Source organism: Ursus arctos, unplaced genomic scaffold (assembly GCF_023065955.2).
Source record: "Ursus arctos isolate Adak ecotype North America unplaced genomic scaffold, UrsArc2.0 scaffold_2, whole genome shotgun sequence".
Classification (NCBI taxonomy): domain Eukaryota; kingdom Metazoa; phylum Chordata; class Mammalia; order Carnivora; family Ursidae; genus Ursus; species Ursus arctos.
The window spans coordinates 97,500,565-97,519,994 of NW_026622874.1; the positions used below are offsets into that span (position 1 = coordinate 97,500,565).

General features: G+C 51.8%; 4 protein-coding genes across 9 annotated transcripts in view; 2 read left to right on the forward strand and 2 right to left on the reverse strand.

The window, feature by feature from the left end:
* Window positions 1–10,516, forward strand: LOC113267886 (paired immunoglobulin-like type 2 receptor beta). 2 transcript variants are annotated; one of them, XM_057315226.1, is made up of 4 exons: window positions 1–229; window positions 544–936; window positions 4,752–4,946; window positions 8,037–10,516. In XM_057315226.1, exons 1-4 carry the CDS (start codon window positions 175–177, stop codon window positions 8,039–8,041), a joined length of 648 nt encoding a protein of 215 aa, XP_057171209.1. In that variant the 5' UTR covers window positions 1–174; the 3' UTR covers window positions 8,042–10,516. The 2 variants fall into 2 exon arrangements, with proteins under 2 accessions (XP_057171209.1, XP_026371949.3); XM_026516164.4 differs by lacking the exon at window positions 8,037–10,516 and having other exon boundaries at window positions 2–229; window positions 4,752–6,403.
* On the reverse strand, window positions 10,517–13,937 carry MBLAC1 (metallo-beta-lactamase domain containing 1). Its single transcript, XM_044390147.3, has 2 exons — window positions 13,602–13,937; window positions 10,517–13,362 (listed from the first exon to the last, which is right to left on the reverse strand). The coding sequence occupies exon 2, from the start codon at window positions 13,344–13,346 to the stop codon at window positions 12,594–12,596; it is 753 nt and encodes a 250-aa protein (XP_044246082.1). The 5' UTR covers window positions 13,347–13,362; window positions 13,602–13,937; the 3' UTR covers window positions 10,517–12,593.
* The window catches only part of TAF6 (TATA-box binding protein associated factor 6), a 13,780-nt gene continuing 7,893 nt past the window's right edge, over window positions 13,544–19,430 (forward strand). The window contains exon 1 of one of the 5 annotated variants that reach the window (XM_057315216.1): window positions 13,544–13,589. The gene's annotated coding sequence lies outside the window, so the exon portion shown is untranslated. Of the gene's footprint in view, window positions 13,590–18,316; window positions 18,703–19,430 lie in introns of those variants that run through there. The other 4 variants (XM_044390144.3, XM_026516158.4, XM_044390145.3 and 1 more) reach the window with 4 other exon arrangements.
* On the reverse strand, window positions 14,032–18,302 carry CNPY4 (canopy FGF signaling regulator 4). Its single transcript, XM_026516163.4, has 6 exons — window positions 18,046–18,302; window positions 16,091–16,217; window positions 15,896–15,992; window positions 15,553–15,675; window positions 14,934–15,051; window positions 14,032–14,840 (listed from the first exon to the last, which is right to left on the reverse strand). Exons 1-6 carry the CDS (start codon window positions 18,158–18,160, stop codon window positions 14,680–14,682), a joined length of 741 nt encoding a protein of 246 aa, XP_026371948.1. The 5' UTR covers window positions 18,161–18,302; the 3' UTR covers window positions 14,032–14,679.

Below are 19,430 nucleotides of genomic sequence, written 5' to 3' on the forward strand. Positions count from 1 at the left end.
TACTCTGGGTGCGGGTGAGTTTGGGGAAGGCTCTCACCCTCCCTTGCTCTTCTGAAGGGGCCTGATCCACGCTCTCCGGGTGTCCCCTGACTCCCCGAGGAGGGGTGCCTACGGCCTCCCCTCTGGCCTTGACAGAGCTGCTGTCTTCTCCTTCCCTTAGAGGAGGGTGAGGCAATGGGTCTGTCCCTGCTGCTGTCTCTGCTGCTGCTGCCGACTTGTCTGCAGGCTGGTGAGTGTCCGGGACACCCTGGCTCTGCCCCGGGGCCCAGCGAGTCCCCAGGAAGGGCTGTGGCTGGGAAGTTGGAGAAGGGGTCTGCTGGGGTAACTGGTCAGGCCTCCCAGCCCCAGCAAGCAATGGTGCTAGGTCAGTGCCAACCCTTCACCCTCCTCCCTTCCCCAAGCCTGGCGAGGTGCACCCAGGCCAGAGAGCCAGTCCTACCACCTGTCACACTACTGGCCGTGGGTGAGGGCGCAGAAGGTCTGGGGTTATCTTCTTCATCTCTCCCAGTGGCTTGAAAGTCTCTCCTCTCCCCCCTCCTGCAGATAGCTCAAAAGAATGCGATTCAGATCCTGACTATCGTCAGATAGACCAACCAAAGCACCTCTCAGCCCCCATGGGTGGCTCCGTCCACATCAATTTCTCCTTCTATTACTGCTGGGAGTTAGCCAAGAATTCCAGAGTGAGTGTGGCCTTGAGACGGACACAATTCCATGGGGAGTTCATCTACAACAGTACTTGGCCTTCCTTCCATAAGGACTACAAGAACCGGATCTCCCTGAACTTGCCAAAGGGTCAGAAGTCTGGCTCCCTGCAGATATTGAACCTGCGGAAGGAGGATGAGAATATATACTTTTGCCGGGTCCAAGTGGAAACACGAGAAGATGGCAAGAAGGTGTGGCAGGCCCGCCACGGGACCAAACTCACCATCACCCACGGTGAGTCCAGCTGCCCTGGCAGCCATCACGCCCACCCTGCTGAGGCTCTTAAAGGCCATGGTGCCCTCATCCCCCAGGCCTGGCCCAGGCCCCAATCTTCCTGCTCACTCCTTCTCTCAAACTCCTCTCCCCACACCCACCTCCTCCCCAGGCCTCTGCCAACTTTACTCTTTCTCCTCCATCTCCCCAGGCCTGGGCTGCCCTCCTCACCCATCCCCTTCCAGGCCCCAACCCCACTCCCCGGCCTCAGCACCTTCTGGGCTCCCCAGTTATCTTCCCTTCTTGCTCCAAGCTGGGGCTCCAGCCCTGCCTCCCTACCCTCATCCCATGCCATCCCGGTGGACTTGACTTCTTCAGGATGTGGGCTGCCTTCCCTTTGTCATATGTCCGTCTGTGCGGTCCCAGCCAGCCCCGAGTCTTGCATCTCCCCACAGCCATGGGCTCAGCCCAGCACACACAGCAGGTACCCAGTGATGACCCGAGAGCCCAGGTTCCCTGGCAACACCCCATTACCTGTCTTTCCAATCTCCCCACTTCCTTCTCCTTCTCTGTTCCTCAGAACCCGACCCACAATGCTCCCTGCCCAGCCCCAGCCCTCCTCTCCTTTCCCATCTCCCTCTTCCCCTGCCTCCATCCTCTTGACCCTCCTTGCTCCCCCATCCCTACTGCCCACCTCTGCCTGTACTGTCCCCATTGTCCACTCCGATCTCGCTCCTCCGTGCTGGCTTTGAGAAGCACGTGTGCAGCAGAAATATGGCAGCTCTCGCTTACTGTGCACTGTTGGGTTGAACAACTTGGTATGCATCACCCTAGTGAACCTTCCCCATGACCCCACAGTAACAGTAGGTACTGCTGTTGTCTTCCTGTTACAGATAGGGACACAGGCTCCAAGAGCCCAAACGCCTGCCCAAAGCCACAGTCGTGGTGCAGGCGGGACTTGAACCCAGTTTAAGCCAGAGCCTCCACTCTTAACCAGTAGCTGCTCAGCCTCACCAGCTGACCTGATCATATCGTTGTCTTGACCTATCTTTCACCCAATGATGGGATGTGTCACATTAATGGATCTTCCCAGTCACTCAGCAGGCCGTGGGAACTTGAACCTAGGTTTGTCCCCAGAGCAGTGTGGGGAGGGCGTCTCTCCCAGGAGCAGGCACTGGGGGATGCACTGTCTGTAGGCAATTCCTTAAAAACTAAACATCGTAGGTTTGCCTTTTACACCCACTTGCACCGGCAGTTCTGAGCAATGCCTCACTGCTCTTGGTGGGAAGGACGCTCTCTGCGGCCCCGCCCTCGGTAACCCCTGCCCCGTAGGACCACCGTGCTGGTTTAGAGCAAATAGACAGTGGCTCACAACCTGAATTAGGCAAGACAGCCTTGGATTTATATTTCTGGCACCTTCTCCATCTTCCCTTAAATGGCCTTTCCGGGGAGATTTTGGCTCTCCTCAGACCCCTCCTTCCTCCTTCCTTAATCCTCCTAACTTTTCTCATTTCTCAGTTTCAGTCACGTTTGCTATGAGTTTCATCAATAAATTAATTTTTTCCATTAATACAATTAATTGGATATTCATGCTCATATATTTTTTTAAAATACAGGAAAGTAATAAAAAGAAAAGTTTTACCTAAGTGAAGTCCTGCCATGCAAAGACATCACCCCAAAGGGATGTTTGCAGCTAATAGAACTGATAAGTTTGTGGTTGGCTTAATAATGTTTTTTACATACAGATGTTTTCGTTTTGTAGCCAAATCTCACTGTATTCTCCTTTGTAAATTCCCGTTTTATTTCTTAACCCAAAATCCTATGTTCCATTAGGGGCTGAAAATATTTTAATTTCTTCTGACTTTTTTAAAGAATTTATTTATTTATTTATTTACTTACTTGTTTGCTTATTTGCTTATTTATTTAAGAGAGAGAGAGAGTGTGTGTGTGTGTGTGTGTATGAGCACAAGCAGGAGGGGAGGAGCGGAGGGAGAAGGAGAAGCAGACTCCCCGCCGAGCAGGACCCTGAGATCATGACCTGAGCCAAAGGCAGACACTTAACCAACGGAGCCACCCAGGCACCCCTAATTTCTTCTGATTTTTGTATGCTTTCTTTTGACAGTAAAACTCATTAATGTACTGAGGATTTCTTTTAGTATATGGTATGAGGTAAAGAACTAAATTGATCTTTTTACCAGGAAACAAATCAATCATCCCAACTGCGTTTATGTAATCTTTTTTCTCCTCTCCATTGACTCATAGGCCTGGCCTTTTTGTAGGATGGCACCCACTTCTGGTCTGTCGGCTCCATTTCCCTGTTCTGCCTTCTCTCTTGTTGCCGCCACACTGTTCTAGGGACTGTAACTTGGTCATGTTTCAGTGGCTGATAAGACTATGTCCATCAGAACCATGTTACTTCCTCAAAAACCTTATTATGGTTTTGGCCTATTGCTTCACATAAATACTAGAATAAGTTTGCCAAGTTCTGAAGAAAACAGCTATGGGTATTTTTAAAATCAGAATTACATTAAACCTATAAGGCAATTGAAATGGAAATCAGTGTAATGTCCAGTCTTCCCACCCAGAAATGGCCCCTGTTCTATACCCCTCAGTAACCTTGGGAGTGTTCTTCTAAAGACCACGTAAATATCTCACAAGATGCTTTCCTCTAAATCTTTTATTTTTATTATTAATATGCAAGATTATTTTTGAACATTCATTTTCTATAATTTTCACTAGAAAATATTGCATAAATTCTGGCCAAATGGTGAGTTATATGCACATTTACCTCCCCTCCCTACCAAACCCTACTAAAATGACAGCAAAGAGAATTTTTTAAGACAAAATCCACACGGACAAGAAATATGTGAGTTATGTGGTTAAAAACAATATTTGGGAAGCTGGAAACACATAGACTAACGTACCTGGCCTAGGAGACCAGGGGAGCTTAGCCCTAAACCAGCAGTGGGGAGACCCAGAAGAAAGGCAATTTTTACACTGCAAAACCCCTTGATGGTTCATGAAGGGTGACCCCAGAACCCCCGACAGTGGGAGTGAAAGTGGGTCAGAAAGCTGGAGGGCTGGGTGAGAATCTGTTTAAGAAGCAGGGAAACCTCTATGCCCCCTTCCCCCCGTCCCCCGCAGAGACTGGAAATTTGCTTTCCAGAAAGGATGGACCAGAGGGACTCTGGGGGCAGTACCCCAGGCATACTGGGGGCAAGGATTCACTCCTTGAAACTGAAGATTTGGTGAACTGATGAGACCCTAAACGCCTTGCCCCCCCCTTAGATGCCTCCCAGGACTCAGGCATCCCAGCTGGTATCTCCCACACAACCAAGGGCAAGAAATCAGCAGATTCTTCTCTGGGAAATCTATCTGATGGGCCCCAAAAAGAATCTAGAAATCCTAACAGATCCTACAGCCCATTAGCTGACAAGCACTTTCTCCCAGACCACACACACAGCTTCCAATCAGCTTGGCTTTGTGCACACTGGTGGCCAAGGGGGCAAGGACTTGGATCTCCGTCTTCCACAGAATCCCCCAGCCCTGAGGCTTGACCCCTCCCCTCTGCTGTGCCTGGGATGCCTGAGGCTAGAGATTTAGTGATCCCTATTTGTCGGCGATGAAATGAGGTTCGGAGGTCACAGCGCTGATGGGAGGTAGAGTCAGCATTTAAGCTGGGTGATGTGGATTCTTTACCCCCTCCCTGTGAGAGAGCTTCAGAGAGTTGCTCCCCTCCCCCAATATTCCCCAAACTAGGGAACAAGGTGACAAGTTTCATCCAGAAACCTCCAGTCCTCCAGGAGAGAATCTGCTAAATTCTCATGTCTTCTCAGCTGCCATGATGACCACCGAGGGCCCCACCAGCACTGCCCCCACCACCACTGGCCTCGGTGTCTCGGAAGGCAATGGGAGCTCAGCATCTTCACCCCTGAGTGTGGGAGCTGCAGTCGGGGTGGCACTGGCTGGTTCCCTGATCAAAAATGCAATTTTGGGACTGATACTCTACCACAGGTGGAGGAGAAGCAAAGGTAAGTGGTTCTGGGCCACGCCCCCTGCCGAGCATCATTCTGCATTAAAAAATGCAGATCCCTGCTGGGCTTGAGGTCTGGGCGTGGGAATCTGCATTTTTAAAGGTCTCTTCAAGTGGCGTCTGTGTGTGATCAAATTTGAGAACCACTGCTCCAGACCAATCCTTCTCCACAAACTGATCATTTTCCAGTTTTTGTCTTTTGACTTAATCATTTCTCATCAATCCTCACCTTTTGGTTCATGGGGATGGGAGGGTCAGCCCCGGGCAGAGTAAGGAGAGAACAGAAGGGACAGGAAGCAGCTCAGCAAGCATTGGTTGAGGGCCTATTTTCCAGGGTCTGGCTTGTAATTGGAGATAACAAATGTAAATAAAGCATAGGTCCTGCTCTCAAGGAACTCAGTGGTGGAGGGAGGGGAGAGGGAGTGACTGCCTCATTTGGAAAGAGCTGTAGTCATTTGGGTGGAAGGAGGGGAATCAGGGAGGGCTTCCCATAGGAAGTGTCCCTGCAAAAAGTCTCAGAATATGAAAATTAGCCTGGCAAATGGTGAGGGTGGTGAAGAGGTCACTATCCATGCAGGTGCAGGAAATCAGTGTGCGAACTCTAAGTAGCTCAGTGCTGTGGAGGAGGCTGGAGATAGGAGAAGAGCACCTTGTAAATGAAACCCAAAGCCTCTGATCCCAGAGGCAACATCAGCTCTGCCTTACAGATACATCAGTCTGCGGTGGAGGGGCCAGAGGGGGCCGGGTGGGGCCAGTCTAATGTGGTCGCGGTGGATGGAGGGAGAGAGCCAGATCCTGAACAGTTTAAGAGGGAAAACCAGTAGGACTTGGTGATTGGACTGGTGTAGAGGTGAGGGAGTGGGAAGAACCAGGGTGAATGAATCCATGGTGAAGCCACCGAACGAATTAGAGAACACAGGGGTCAAAGACCATGTTTGGGGGAGAATGATGGTTCTCTAGTTTGGGATATGTTAGAGATGCCTGTGTGGCATCTGAGCAGAGATGTTCATCAGAAATGTGGATGTGTGCATTTATAGCTCAAGAGGAGAGGGCTAGAGACATTCATTATTTACACCCCAGCACCCTCCAATATTGATTTGAAATTCCTCTGAAGAAGATTTTCAGGGAGAGGAGATTAGCCCCAGCAGATGTTAAAGCACAGAGGTGAAGCGCACAGAGTCCGGATGGCCTGCAGTCAGATCCTGGCTGAGTCAACTCTGGGGCAATGATACTATGACTCTGTGCCTCAACTCACTCATCAGGAAAATGGGAAGAGTAATTATACTTACCCCGAGGGTTGTCATGACAATTAAGCGTAACACACTGAGAATAGATCCTGGCACGGAGTAAGGACCATATGAGCAGTAGCGCCTGCAGTTACTAAGCTGTAATAATTAAAATGATGTGACGCTGTCATACTAAAACACAGATAAACCCATATATGAAAAGAGAAAAGCCCACATATAGGCAGGATGAAACAGATCAAAATATATTCAGGAATTTAGTAGGTTAATAAGTAGTATTTCTAATCAATGGGGAAAGATGAGTCATTCCACACACGGTGCTGGAAGAATTGATTAGCCATCTGGAGAAAATAATATTATCTCATAATTTGCACCAAAATAAATTCCACAGAGATCAATCAAAGAGTTAAATGAGGGGGAAAATAACCCCAGTACTAGAGAAAGCATGTGAGGCCATCTTATATCCATGGAGTGGAGATGGCCTCCCTAAGTATGACATAAAACCTAAAAGCCATGAATAAATATATTGATAAACTCAATGATACACAAATTGTTTTTAATTCTGCAGAGGAAAAAGCACAGCAGTTGTTTCTAGAGTGAGGATGAGGTTTGGAGATGAAGAGCTGTGACAGTCACTGGGGGAATGGAAGATGGTATCTCAGGATTGCACCCAGATGAGAAGCCAGAGCTCTGTAAAAGCATCGCTGCACATGATCATGTTTCCCCCAGCAGTATTAGCCATGCAGATTTAGAAACTTCTAGAACTTGTTGCTTAGAAGTTACGTTCCCCTGCTGGCACCAGAGACCAAAAGTAACAGGGCTTAGATAAGACAGAGTTCTTGTTTCCCCTCATATAAAAGGATGAGGAAGCAGATGGCAGAGGCCACTGTCCTCAGGCACTCAGGCTTCCATCTTCCTGCTCACTGTCCTGCCTACTGGCTTCTATCCTGAAGGTTGCCTCGTGATCCAAGACAGCTGCTCAGGCTCCAGCCATTATTTCTGAATCCAGGCAGGAAACAGGAGGAAGGAAGAAAGGATGAAAAGACCACAACTTCCCCTTGAACCATATTGGCAAGGATGTGGTCATAGGTCTCATATCTATCAGTAGGGGAGCATACGGCCACCCCAGATAAAATCAAGGTGCTGTAACTGAGTAAGAAGAAATGAATGGATATTGGGTAAGCAAATAGCATCCCCTGCCATAGGCTGCATCCAGAACTAAAGATGTGTCAGCTAAGTGTGGCAGAAAGACAGGAGAACGGGAGAGGTCAAGGGGCTCATGAGAGGGGGAGTGGAGAGTAGAGGATCAGCAGGGAGCTTGCACAGCCCGAAAGAAAGTGGATTACTAAGGGATAAGAGTTCGGGGGCTCAAAACACAGGTATAGCAAGCAGGATGATGGTAAGAGAAAGCTGGAAGGAAAGAAAGACGTAGCATAAAAATGATGCTGGCATTTAATATTTCCGAGTTCTCAGTCCCAGAGAAAAAAAACAAAACAAAACACCCCAGGGTATGGCAGAGTAGAGGGCACTGGAGTTTGGGGGACATGAGTCCCATGTGTTCAGAGGGCTGTCTCTGTGGATGACAGGACCTCCCAGGATGGTTTGGGTGGCAGGGGGGATGTCTGTGGAGCAGGGGCCAATCCTTGGGAAATGTCGCAGAGAAACTTGGGAGGATGAAGAGGGAAGAGGGCGGTGGGGAGACCGGCGGGTTTCAGTGGCGCAGGGTGGAGAGGAAGAGGCTGCAGCACAGACCCTGGTTCCAGCCATGAGGTTCCCAAGTCAGGAGAAGAATAACCGCCACTCCCCTTCCACTGTCTCACGTCCTTCTCCTTCCTTCTCGCCAGGATAAAGCTCAGGACAACAGCGGCGTCCTCTATGCCTCCCTCTCCCTCTCCAGCTCCTTGTCACCAGCAGCGCCTCCCTGCATCCCTCCCAAGGACAGCCCCCAGGAGTCGTCCCTATACTCTCTCGTAAAGGCCTGATGAGTGGGACTGGAGGATGACCTCCTTGACTAAGCTGCCCAGCGGGTCACAGCTTTGATAATAATGCCAGCCAGACACAGAAGACTCAGAGCCAGCGGGTGTGGAAGGCCACCAAGGACCGCAGAGCCATCTGCTCCACAGAGCCATCTGCTCCAATTCCCTCTCCACCTTCCCAGCCCTTGCCCACAAGAATAAAAGTACCCGCAGAATCTGCCCAAAGGCATCTAAGGAGAAAACTGATGGCATCTTCCACTTCTGTCTTCTCCTTCTCACCAAAAATGAACTATACTAAAGAGCTCACACTGAGATCCCTCCCCCAGTACTGGAGTTCGGTGACTGCCTCTGGGGACCAATAAGCCTGAAAGCTGGTAGCCAGCCCAGAACCCAGGGTCTGCCCCTCCTCTACCCGTTCTCCTTTCCCGACCATCAGAACGAGCATGTGTCCAGCGCACCACCTCATTTAAGCATCTCCAACAAGCTGACCCGGGACTGGACGCACTCACCTGAGGCGTGAAGAGAACCACAATGGTTAGCGCTTTTCTCCAGGCCACGCACCTAGTAAGTGGCTGAGCTGGGTCTGAACCCAGACCTGCCCTTCCCGACAGCCTTCTCCCAGGACTCCGGTGTCCCAGCCTTCCCAGATCCCCACGCTGTGCCAGCCTCGCATAGAAACAGGGGTGTTCCACAGGAGCAGAGGGGAGGGAGGTTAGCTGCAGGGAAGCATGTGGTTAGAGACCGACTACAGAAAGCTGGAAAGCTGTAACCTGTTTTATTAACTTGTAAACCGCACAGCTGGGACATTAGCCAGTTAACCTGTAGCCGATGAACAAGCCCCACATGTAGCAGCTTCTCAGAGACCCTCTGAGGGTCTCTCCCTGCTGCTGGCAGGGAAGGGGGTGAGAGAGGAGCAGGGAGGCAGGCGCGCACAGCTATTCCTCGAAGAAGGCCAAGGTGAACTCGCCGGCCGCATCTCCACACCGTGGCTCCTCCAGCTGCTCCGGCTCTTCTCCAACATCTTCCAGGAGTTGCTCCAGGTCCACGTCACTGGAGGCTTCATCGTCAGGGGGCACACTTCCAGCCTCCCGAGGACACTTCCAGCCTTCTTTCCCCACCACAGGACAGGCCCCGCGATGAGCTGATGGGGTCAGGTCCTTGGGCACCATTCTAGCTTCTTTGTCCTCAGACAAGCTGGTTCCTGCGGCCTCGCTTGGAGGAGTTCCTTGTTGTGTTCCTTGTTGTGTGAGCCTGTTGTGTTTTTCTCCCTCCTACAGCTTTGACCCATCAACTCTCATTCCACCCTGGAATCGGGGCCCCAAAGCCCTCTGGCAAGACACCCAAAGCTTCCTGTAGGAAGAGGTGAACAGGAAGGCCCTTGAGTGGTACCACTGTGTTTGCAAAGTGGACAAGATACTGGAACTTCTCCAGAAGCTGGGCAGGAGTGAAGTCCTGGGCAAGGAGTCAGAGATGGGCCACAGGTAACAGATGCCCAGAGAAATCAGGAAAATTGCACGTGTTTATTTCATGATGTTTACAGACAGACCACCAAGCTCTGGAGCATTCAGAGAGAGGCATTTTTCTTAGTTTCTGCTCTCAAGGGGCACCGTGTGGAGAGGACATTTCCAGAAAAAATGACTAACACCAACCATATCTAGTGCTAAGTGAATAATATAGAGAATGCGTTACAAGCGTCTAAAGTAGTGGAAAATTCAGAGGAGGTTTTTCTGTAGGAGATGAGCTGAGTTGAGCCTGGATGGTTGGGATGGTACAGCAGAGGGAGGACAGCAGGAGGAGAGGGGGATTAAAGGCCTGCGGGAGAAGGGGAGGCAGGCAGCGGGCAGTTTCAGCCAAGCTGGAGCAGAGTTGTCTTAGGACTGGGAGAGAAAGTTTGGGTTATTCTTCAGGCAATGTGGAGCCCCTGAATATTTGTGAGTAGAAGCATGTAACCATGGGTCAAGTTTTCCCAAGAGTTTACACAAAAGGCAAGTTGGAAGAAACTTCTAAGAGTATAATCACTCTGGGCCCCACCCTGTAAGACTGCTTTCCCACGGTTCCCGTGGCCTCTCTAATGGGTCATTTCCACCAGTGTCTGTATCCACCCAGGGGCTCCTCTTGTTGCGACTGAAAGCAGAAAGCAGCTCAGGCAGCAAAGTGGGGGATTAGTCCAGGTGACTGAAAAATGCAGGGGTGGGTCTGGCTTTCAGAGCACGAACTTGTCTTGATCTGTTTCTCTTCACTGCTCATTTCTGCCCCCTACTGTTCAGTTTCAGCCTCAGCCTCCACTCGGCCCCTGAGCCCATGGGCTCCTCCCACAAGGTGGCAAATAAACCTGTTCTCTCGTGTCAGTTTAAGTTTTTATTTAAATTCCGGTTAGCTAACATACAGGGTAGTATTGGCTTGAGGTGTACACATCGTGATATATGTAACTATAGTGATTCAACACTTCCATACATCTCCCAAGTCAGTCTTCCAGGAAAGAACTAGACTTTTTTCCACTAGCTCCAGCAAAACCCTAAAGATGGCCAAGCCTCGACTAGCGAAGGTGACCTGTCCAATTCCAGAGACAATCAGTGTGGCCAAAGACATGTGGTGTTCTAGATGACCAGACCTGAGTCGTGGGCAGAGGACCATGTTCTGGAAAGTAAGTCAGGACTGGAGTTTTTATTTGTACAGGTTGAAAGTGCATAGTTGTAAATAACCCCCATCTGCCCCGTTTTCATCCTCCCTACAGCCCTGAAGCTGTTGGATCTGCACTCCACATACCAGATGGGGCCCCTGACGGCCACTGAGACCTCTTAGGACACAGTGCTGCATTGGTGGGCCCACAGCTAGCTCCTGTACTCTCTGCACACACCGGTGGCCTCCCTGTACTCTGTGACCCAGAAGCTAGAAAACCTGGCCAAGGGCCCCCACACCATGGTAGTTCTGAGGCTGGGTGCCCACATTGCCACCTTCACTCCATTTATCTTTATCTGGTGACTGGCAGGGATCTGGGCAGCTGTGGCCGCACTGTTGGCCCGGGAATTCTGCACTCTGTGGCCATCAAACTGGCCAACACCAACTACAAGTCTGTTTGTGGCAGCTACTGGTTCACCCTCTAGGTAAGCTGGTTTCTCTGAGCTGCCTTGGTGACCTCCACCTGGCCTTTGTGGACACCTGGGAAATAACCCCCCCGTCAGGCCCTGCCCCGTGGCATCCACTCAGGATGGCTCATCATTTGCAACAAGGTGGACTTGCTCCTCTCCTTCATCTGCCCCACCTGAGTGCTTCTGTGGGTCCTGGGACTGTGTGGATGGAGGGCCTGGGACACAGTTGTGAAGAGGACCAGTGCCATAACAGGATTTCTAGGATACGAGCAGGTGCCACTGACTCCTCTTGCCTGGAAGACTGCAACAGTTTCCTAACCAGTCCAGCTGATTCTATTCTTGCCCCACTCCGACCACTTCTCCACTCAGAACAAGAGTACTTATTTTAAATGAGACCAAGTCATGCCTCCTCAGAAGCCAAAGCTTTCTATCTCAGTATAAATCCAAACCCCTAACGCGGTCCACAATGGCCCCGCCGAACTCTGCATCCTCATTTGCTGTCACCCTTCTCTGGCACTCTGCAGTCCAACCCCATGCTCTTCTTGCTGCTCAACCAGGTCAAGCCGTCCTGCCTCAGAACCTTGATATCTGCTGCTCCTGTGGCTGGGATGCATCTGCCAGAGCCCCATATGGCTGGCTTTCTTCTCATTCAGTTCCCTGATTTAAACAGCATCTACTCAGAGGCTTTTCCTGACCACCTTAAATAAAAGAGGCCACCTTTCCATCCAGGCACTCTACTCCCTTCTTGCCCTCCTTTTCTTTCATATCACTAAACACAATCTGTAATTATTTGGTTTACTATTATTAGTTGTCTTTCTGTCTCTCTAGAATGTAATCTCCATAAGGAACTGGGAGTTTGTCTAGCTTGCTCACTGTTGCAGCCCCATGATCTAGGGCAGTGCTTGAATCATTGCAGGTGTTAAATATTTCTAGAATGAACAAATGGATGAAAGTCAGATGACTAAGGTGTTACTTCCACGCCCTGCACCTTCTCTCGGCAAGCCTCCATCTTATGAGAAATAAGCAACTGGCCAAAGTGCCCCCCCCCCACCGTTACACTTGCTAATTACCAAATTTGCATGATTATCACTAGTAAGGATTCATATTTACTTAGGGCTTTATGATTTTTCCATGCAGTTTCCTATTTTTATTTTCCCATTTCACGGGGGCCCCAAGAGATGGCACATGGCTGAGCAAGTCCTTGGTCCAAGTTTGGTTGCAGAACCAGTGATATCCATGACTGTCCTCGCTGGAAAACTGGACTCTTGGAAGAGCTGGAAGCGATCACCCCTGACTCCTCTGACTCGGCTGACTGGGTCCTCTGGTCTTCTGGACATCAGTTCCTTGGCTGCGGGGCTTCCCTGACCACCCTAAAGGCGGCTCCGTGACCAGGCACGACCACGTCCGCAGTGCCTAAGATCCTCTTCCGGCTCCGCTCCTGGGCCACTGGGTCTTCGCTCAGCGCTTGCCATGAGTCCTCGTCTCCGTTGCGTTCAAACACATCGCCCGCCACCACCACGGTGCCCAGGACCGTGCCCGCCACCACCACGCTCACGTCCCGCTGGCCCCCATGGCCCGGCGTGGCCCACACCTCGAGCCCCGGGCCCAGCTGCAGAGGCCGCTCCTCACCTAGCCCGTGGGGGAGGTAGCGGCCCCCGGGGAGGCAGAAGTCGTGCGAGACCAGCAGAGCCGCCCCGGGAAAAAGCCCCAGGTTCCCGATGTGATCCGAGTGTCCGTGGGTGCCCACCACTAGAGTCACGTCTCCGGGGGCCACGCCCTGCCCCGCCAGGGCCCCCAGGAGCGCCTCCCGAGCCCAGGGACCTCCAGTGTCCACGAGGATGGGGCCACGGGCCGCCTCCTCCAGGGCGGTCTTCACCCCGCCGCCCTCGGGAAGGGACTCTCGGTGGCTGGAAGCTGAGCCCCAGGTCCGAGGCAGCACAAGCGTCACGGAGCCGTCAGCGCGTACCGCGTCGTCGACCCCCTCGGGCTCCGCGTAGCCCTGCAGCAGGACCACCACGGAGTAGGGGTCGCCGCACACCAGCAGAGGCAGCTCCCCGCGCAGCGGCTCGGTCCGCACCACACCGCTCATGGCTGGATCGGGACGGCTGGGGAAAGCAAGTGGGGATGTGGGCGACTGTCCAGTCCCTTTGGGTTCCCACGTGCGCCCTGCCTCCTCCAAGTAGCACCTTCCAAGTCTGTTCTTTGCCACCCCCTCGCACCCTTAAGATGGTATCGCCCCAACCCCCTTCCCTAGATGGTATCGTCCAAGCTTCCCTTAGCGTGAACCCGCCAGTCCCTCAGTGTCTTCGGCCGTCGCTACCCTTCTCATGCGGTAGGTCCTCACCCATCATCCCCCAAAGGATATCCTCTTTATTTCCCTCATTCTAACCGAGGCGCTCCCCGCCTTGGACCTTGTTTCCCCGCTTCTCCTAATTCTTGCCTCACTCCAAGGTTAGGCAGTCCTCGGAAAAGCGCGCGAGATTTTGTCCACTGCGAGCTCCCGTAAGCCCAAAGTATGGTGGCCGGGACGCACGGCCGCACGCTGATTTTTAATTGCGGTGCATTCTCCCGCACGCGCCGTGAGGGGTTGCACAGACCCGCGCCTAAATAGTTATCAGCCGAGGGACCCCTGCCAGCCTCCCTGGACTGCAAATTACAAAGCACCATTAGCTTCTAACAGCCGGCGACCAACGGCCGTATTCTCTGGGCGCTGCTGTATCGGCCAGGTATGATGTGTGCAGGGCAGTTGTTTGAAACGATGGGCCCACGTGATATTTTTAAGAAAATTTTTACTAGTGATGTAGAAAATTTGGCACCTGTGAAATTACATGGTGGGCCCTCGGTGAAATTAGTATGAAGTAGACCAAATATCTATTCCACCTAACTTATCAACATTGCCTCATCCTCATAGTGTCCCCTTCTTGTTCAGTTTATTGGCTTGTAGCCTCCTAGATGCAGGCAGTGTGTATAGGTCGTAGAGAATGTCCATGCTGGCTTCTTCCTTGTAAGGATCTAAAAACAGACCCCCGAAGGCAAAGTGCCTTTCCCAAGACCCAGGGCTCCAATGCCTTCACTGACCTCTGGGTGGGGTGGGAAGTAGTAGAGAGATTTAAAGGGGAAAGCCTTCAATACTGTCACCACACACACACACACGCACACACCTGCCAATTAAGGGGCTAGATGGCAGGCAGAGGACTCATCTGTTTGAGCAGGCCTTCCGCCTACTGCTCCCACCTTTGTCCCCATAGCCATGGCATGTTGCACCACAAGTATCCTGCCTGAGACCAGATAGGAGAGAACAGTTACAAGCTCTGGGGTGGGATCACTAACACACACACGCGCCCTTATATGGAGCAGGGAGAGCTCAGACTTCAGAGGGTTCTCCATGATTCCTGCCCCTCCTGGGGGCTCAAAGGCAAGAGTCAAAGATCCTCTGGGTCATGGTTGGAGTGCCCTGGTATGTTGATCATCTCTTCCTCCCCTTCCTCTTCTTCCTCCTCCTGATCTTGCTCCTCCTCCCCTTCTGTCTTCTCTTGCCCATCCGTGATCTTTTCCTTTCCAGTCCAAGTTTCCTGTAGACATGCTAGGTTGGGTGATAGAACACAATTTAGATATTAGTCTGGAGGGTAGAGGAGGTTGTGGCCTGGCAGGAAAGGGGCCAGCCCCACACACTTACCAGTTTCAGCAGGGGGGAGCACATGACCTTCACAGAGAAAATGCTGTAGGGGCTGCTCCTGATGATGGAAGTACCAATCTCCCACGACATCTTCATACTCCTCCAGCATCGTCTCACACTGATCAAGTGGAAGGTTCAGAAGGTTCTGCTGGGCTTTGGAAACCCTCCTCTCTGCTTTCACTCCTGTCTGCCCACCCCACCTTGAAGAGCAGGTAGCCAGGAGGCTAAACTTGGCTTACAAGATGGCGATCCTCATTCAACAAACATTTACTAGCACCTATTCTGCCAAGTAGGCTATTAAACTCTATGTCTCAGCTCCTTAATTATAAAATGGGAAATGTTAACAGTACCTACCACATGAAGTTGTTGTGAGGGTAAAATGAGGCAGCAGCTGGAAAGTATGTGGGCCCGAATCTGGCACATAGTAGGTGCTCAATATGTGGAAGTAGATATTATTAGCCTCCAGTATTACTCCTTGATATGCTCCTGGTCCCACTTCAATCAGTGACAGAGTCCTCACTCTGCCCCCTTCTCCCTGCTCAGAGGTAGACTTCCCAAGGATCTAGGTCTCCCATCAGTTCCCTTCTATTGCCCTGAGCAGTGCAGTATCCTGTCCTACCTGCTTCTTGAGGAACGTGACTTCCACACTGGGCTCGTCCCACAGCTCCAGAGGGATCCCCAGGTCCACCTTCACCCCCTTCTGCACCAGACCTTTCAGCGTTGCCATGGTCTGACTCTGACCCTGAGAGACAGGAATTTGGGATCAGCCCAGCTCACTGCCCCACCTCCTCCTTCCCCTTTCTGCCACAGCAGCATTGTCAACTACCAGAGACTGAGGGGTGAACTTCATGAGGGAGTCTAACAATGGGGAGGGGACACTCTCCAGAGCTGGAGGGAGATGGGTCCCAGGGGATACCTGTTGTTTCTGAAAAGCGGGATGCTGCCCTAGGGAAGAGTCTGACCTTGGCATATCTCAGTGAGCCCTTGCGCTCGGCATGAACACTGTAATCCAGGATCCGCTCACACAAATTCTCCAGGGCCTCTTCCAGCCTCGTCTCTCTGTGGGAAGAGGGGAAACGAAGATTTCTTGGATGCTGTAGGAGCTCCCAAGACTCCCTCAGAGGTTGGGAGGTAGAGGAGCAACAAGAAGAACTCACGAAACACTGTAAGGGATGTGTCTTTTCCTCTTGCCAGTGTCTAGCACCTGCCCCAGCTCCAGCACCTCTCGAGACCGGCCAGTGCGACTCAGCTTTTCCTGTAGCTCCAGGCTCAGCAGCTTACACACTAGAGGTCCAAAAGGATGTGAAAGATAAACAAACATTCCAGCAACTCATTCTGTAGATGAGCAAAAGCAGCAGAGCCTGATGGTTACAAGTGCAGACTGGAGCCAGACTGGCTGGGTTAGAATCCTGACTCAGCCACTTAATAGCTATGTGGCAATTATGCTGTGCCTTGGTTTCTGCGTCTCTAAAATGGAGATAACAATATAGTAGAACCTCCTTCGTAGGGGTGTGGTGAGGATTAAATACATCAACCTCTGTCAAGCTCCTAGACTAGTGCCTGGCATATAGTGACCACTGTGTAAGTGTCTGCTTTCTTTCTGCGGTTATTTACTGAGCTCCTATATGCACGAGAGCAGTAAGACCCATGATCCCTATCCACAGGACATTGCTGATGTAGTTGGGGACAGATAAAAAATAATGACAATGTGGTGTGATGGGCCCTACACTAGAGGTTAACAAGAGATTTAATCTCTAGGAAATGCACAGTTCATTCAATGGTCATTTACTGACTCGCTTCTAGCTTGTGATTTCTTTAAGGAAGAGCATTGCCTATGTTCCACCACTGTCTTCCCGCAACTAGCACCTGACCTGGCATGAGGTGGGTCCCAAGAAAGGGAGTGGCTTGTACAGAAGTGCCAATCAAGCTAAACTCAGGGCAAGTAACAGAAGTGCCTTAAATGTCCCAGGCACTATGCTAGGACCTCGGAGACACGGGTACTCTCCTTCCCTCTGAGGGCTTACAATATAGTGGGAGGTGACAGAAAAGGAAGAAGGCCTCCAAAGGAATTGACATCTAAACTGGGTCTTCAAGCAAATACAGAAGGGAGAGGGTTATTCCAGGCTAAGAGAAAAACTGCTGAGGCACAGAGGTGCAAGAGGTAAGGCAGGCTCAGTAACAGCTGGGAAGTTCAGTGTGGCTGACGCATGGGCACTTTGAGGATGGGAGTTGAGGTACAGAAATATAAGAGCGGTGGGGGCCAAACAACAAAGAGACTTCTATGCTGTGCCAAAAATGGGTGTATTCTGACCACAGCAGGAGGCCTGCAGAGGTGTTACAGCAAGGAGGAGAGGTGAGGTAGGCTCAGGTCATGCGGAACACCAATACTGAAATGCTGGGTGGAGTGGGGTGAAAGGAAAAAGGATCCAGGAAAGAAATTAAAGTCAGGAAGGCAACTAACTAGGGAACCAGGGAACTCAATGGCCCAGCTCCAAAGTGTTCCCCCCTGACCCGGTCACCACCCTCATGGAGCCACATAAGATGCTGCTCACAGTAAAATCCATAAGTACACACCCTCTGCAAAGCCTCACACGTATGGGTAACCTCCTCCATTTGTGGCCTCCTCTTTATGAGCTTCAAGGCCTTATTCACTTACCCCCAAACCCTCCCCAGAAGAGCGGGGGACTGTAATTTGAGAGCGTCTCTGCAAGGGTGGAGCAGAGGACATCCACAAGGTATGAGCCTCACACCCAGCTCCTGCAGGCTCCCCAGGTTTAGGTTTAGTGTCATGGGGGAAAACACTTTAGAAGTTCGAAAGAGTGGGCGATCCTGGGCAGATGGTCTCAACTACAATTCCCACAGATCACCGGGTCTACGCAAGCAAGAAAAAGAGGACTTCCTCTGGGTGCCCTATGGGAATTGTAGTGCCACGGTTGTGGGGTAGCGCTATACATTCCCTCCCTTGACCCCTTTCGAATTCAGCCAAGCTCCACCAGAATCTCCCTCAGGTCTTCAAGGAGATCGAGTGATCCACCCATCACGGTCCATTTGGTCCGGTCCAGACTAAGGACATGGGCAGAGGGATGCGAATAGGAGCCCTCCCTTTAGATACCTTCGCATTTGCTGGGCAAGCGTTCTGTGTCATCGTCTTCCTCCTTCGGCGTCCCAACCCAAGCGCCATACACAGCCAAAATGAAAAGCAACATTCCCAACCGCACAGGACCCATGGCAAAGTGCTGTCCACAACCAACAAGCCCTTGCCTTCAAACCAACTTCGGGAAGGCAGCGGGCCCTTTAAATTCCGAGGGGGTCGGCGGCAATTTCCATCCAGCCTGGCTTGGGAGGCGCACGCGCAGTCCTGGTCCGGAAGGGGGTGGGGCCTCATTGCGCTCCCGGCTATCCCGCCTCGGTTTTGTGGCGCCTTCTGGGGTCCTGGTCGCCGGGTAGCGAACGTATAAACTGAAGTAGTTGCAGCAGGAGGGTGTGCTCCTTGCACGTAGACAGAAAAACTCGTTTTTTTACACCACTTCAGGCCGTGAGCCTAGGAGACTCATTCCGGCTCGGGGAAGGGGCAGTGACTTCCTCTCCGTCTCTGCCAGGACCTGCTCCAGGGAGGGGGCGGGGCCAACATGGCGCCGAGCGCCGGGTGAGCGGCGCTTTGGCGGCGGTGAGAGACTTTTTTGCGTGGGGCGTTCGGCTGGCGGGGGCGGGTCTGAGTGCCCGGGACTAGGCCCTTTGAAGGGCCCGTTTGGGAGCCTGGAGGAGGACGGTGGGTTGTGTGTCCGTGCGCGTGGGGACTCTGTGTGTGAGTGTGTGTTTGCATTGGAGGATGTCGGGGGGCTGAGGTGGGCTCTGAGCGCCTTCTTCCGCGCTGTACCCATTGCTTGGGGAGCTTCGCCTCGCTTCCATGCTGGGTAAGCCACTACCCGCATCTCGTTCAAGTTAACCCTCTTCTGTGAAGCTTTTCTGCCAACTCCACGGACCTGAGGGGCTCCTGAGGTCGTAGCGTGTTTTGTGAGCTGGCAGAGGGTACGGAGGGTATTGAAGGCTTAGTAAGAGTTCGCCAGTGACCTGGGATACGACAGCGTCTTGCATACCCGCGTCAGGCACAGAGTATGTGTTGAATAAATGTGTTCCCTGAACATAAGACTTAAAACAGTGGAGGAGGAGACCAAATTCTCTTTCGCCCCCGTGCTCACCCCTCCAGCACGCCCCCATCAACACCCCGCAGTCAGTCCTAAACACTTTTGACAGTAGTCTTCCTAATGCCGACTTCAAGCGAGCCGCTCTCCTTTTGGTCACGAAGCAGGTTCCAAGCTTGGACCTATATCTTGTTCATCTTGATAATGGTGGTACCGTATATTTATTGAGCGCCTACATCTCTAAGCCTAGTAATTCACTGATTTATTCAACAAATGATTTACTGAGTACAGTGGCTCATGCACCAGTGTGGGATCTTGTAATACATCAGTGAGCATTACAGAGATTTTTGCCCAC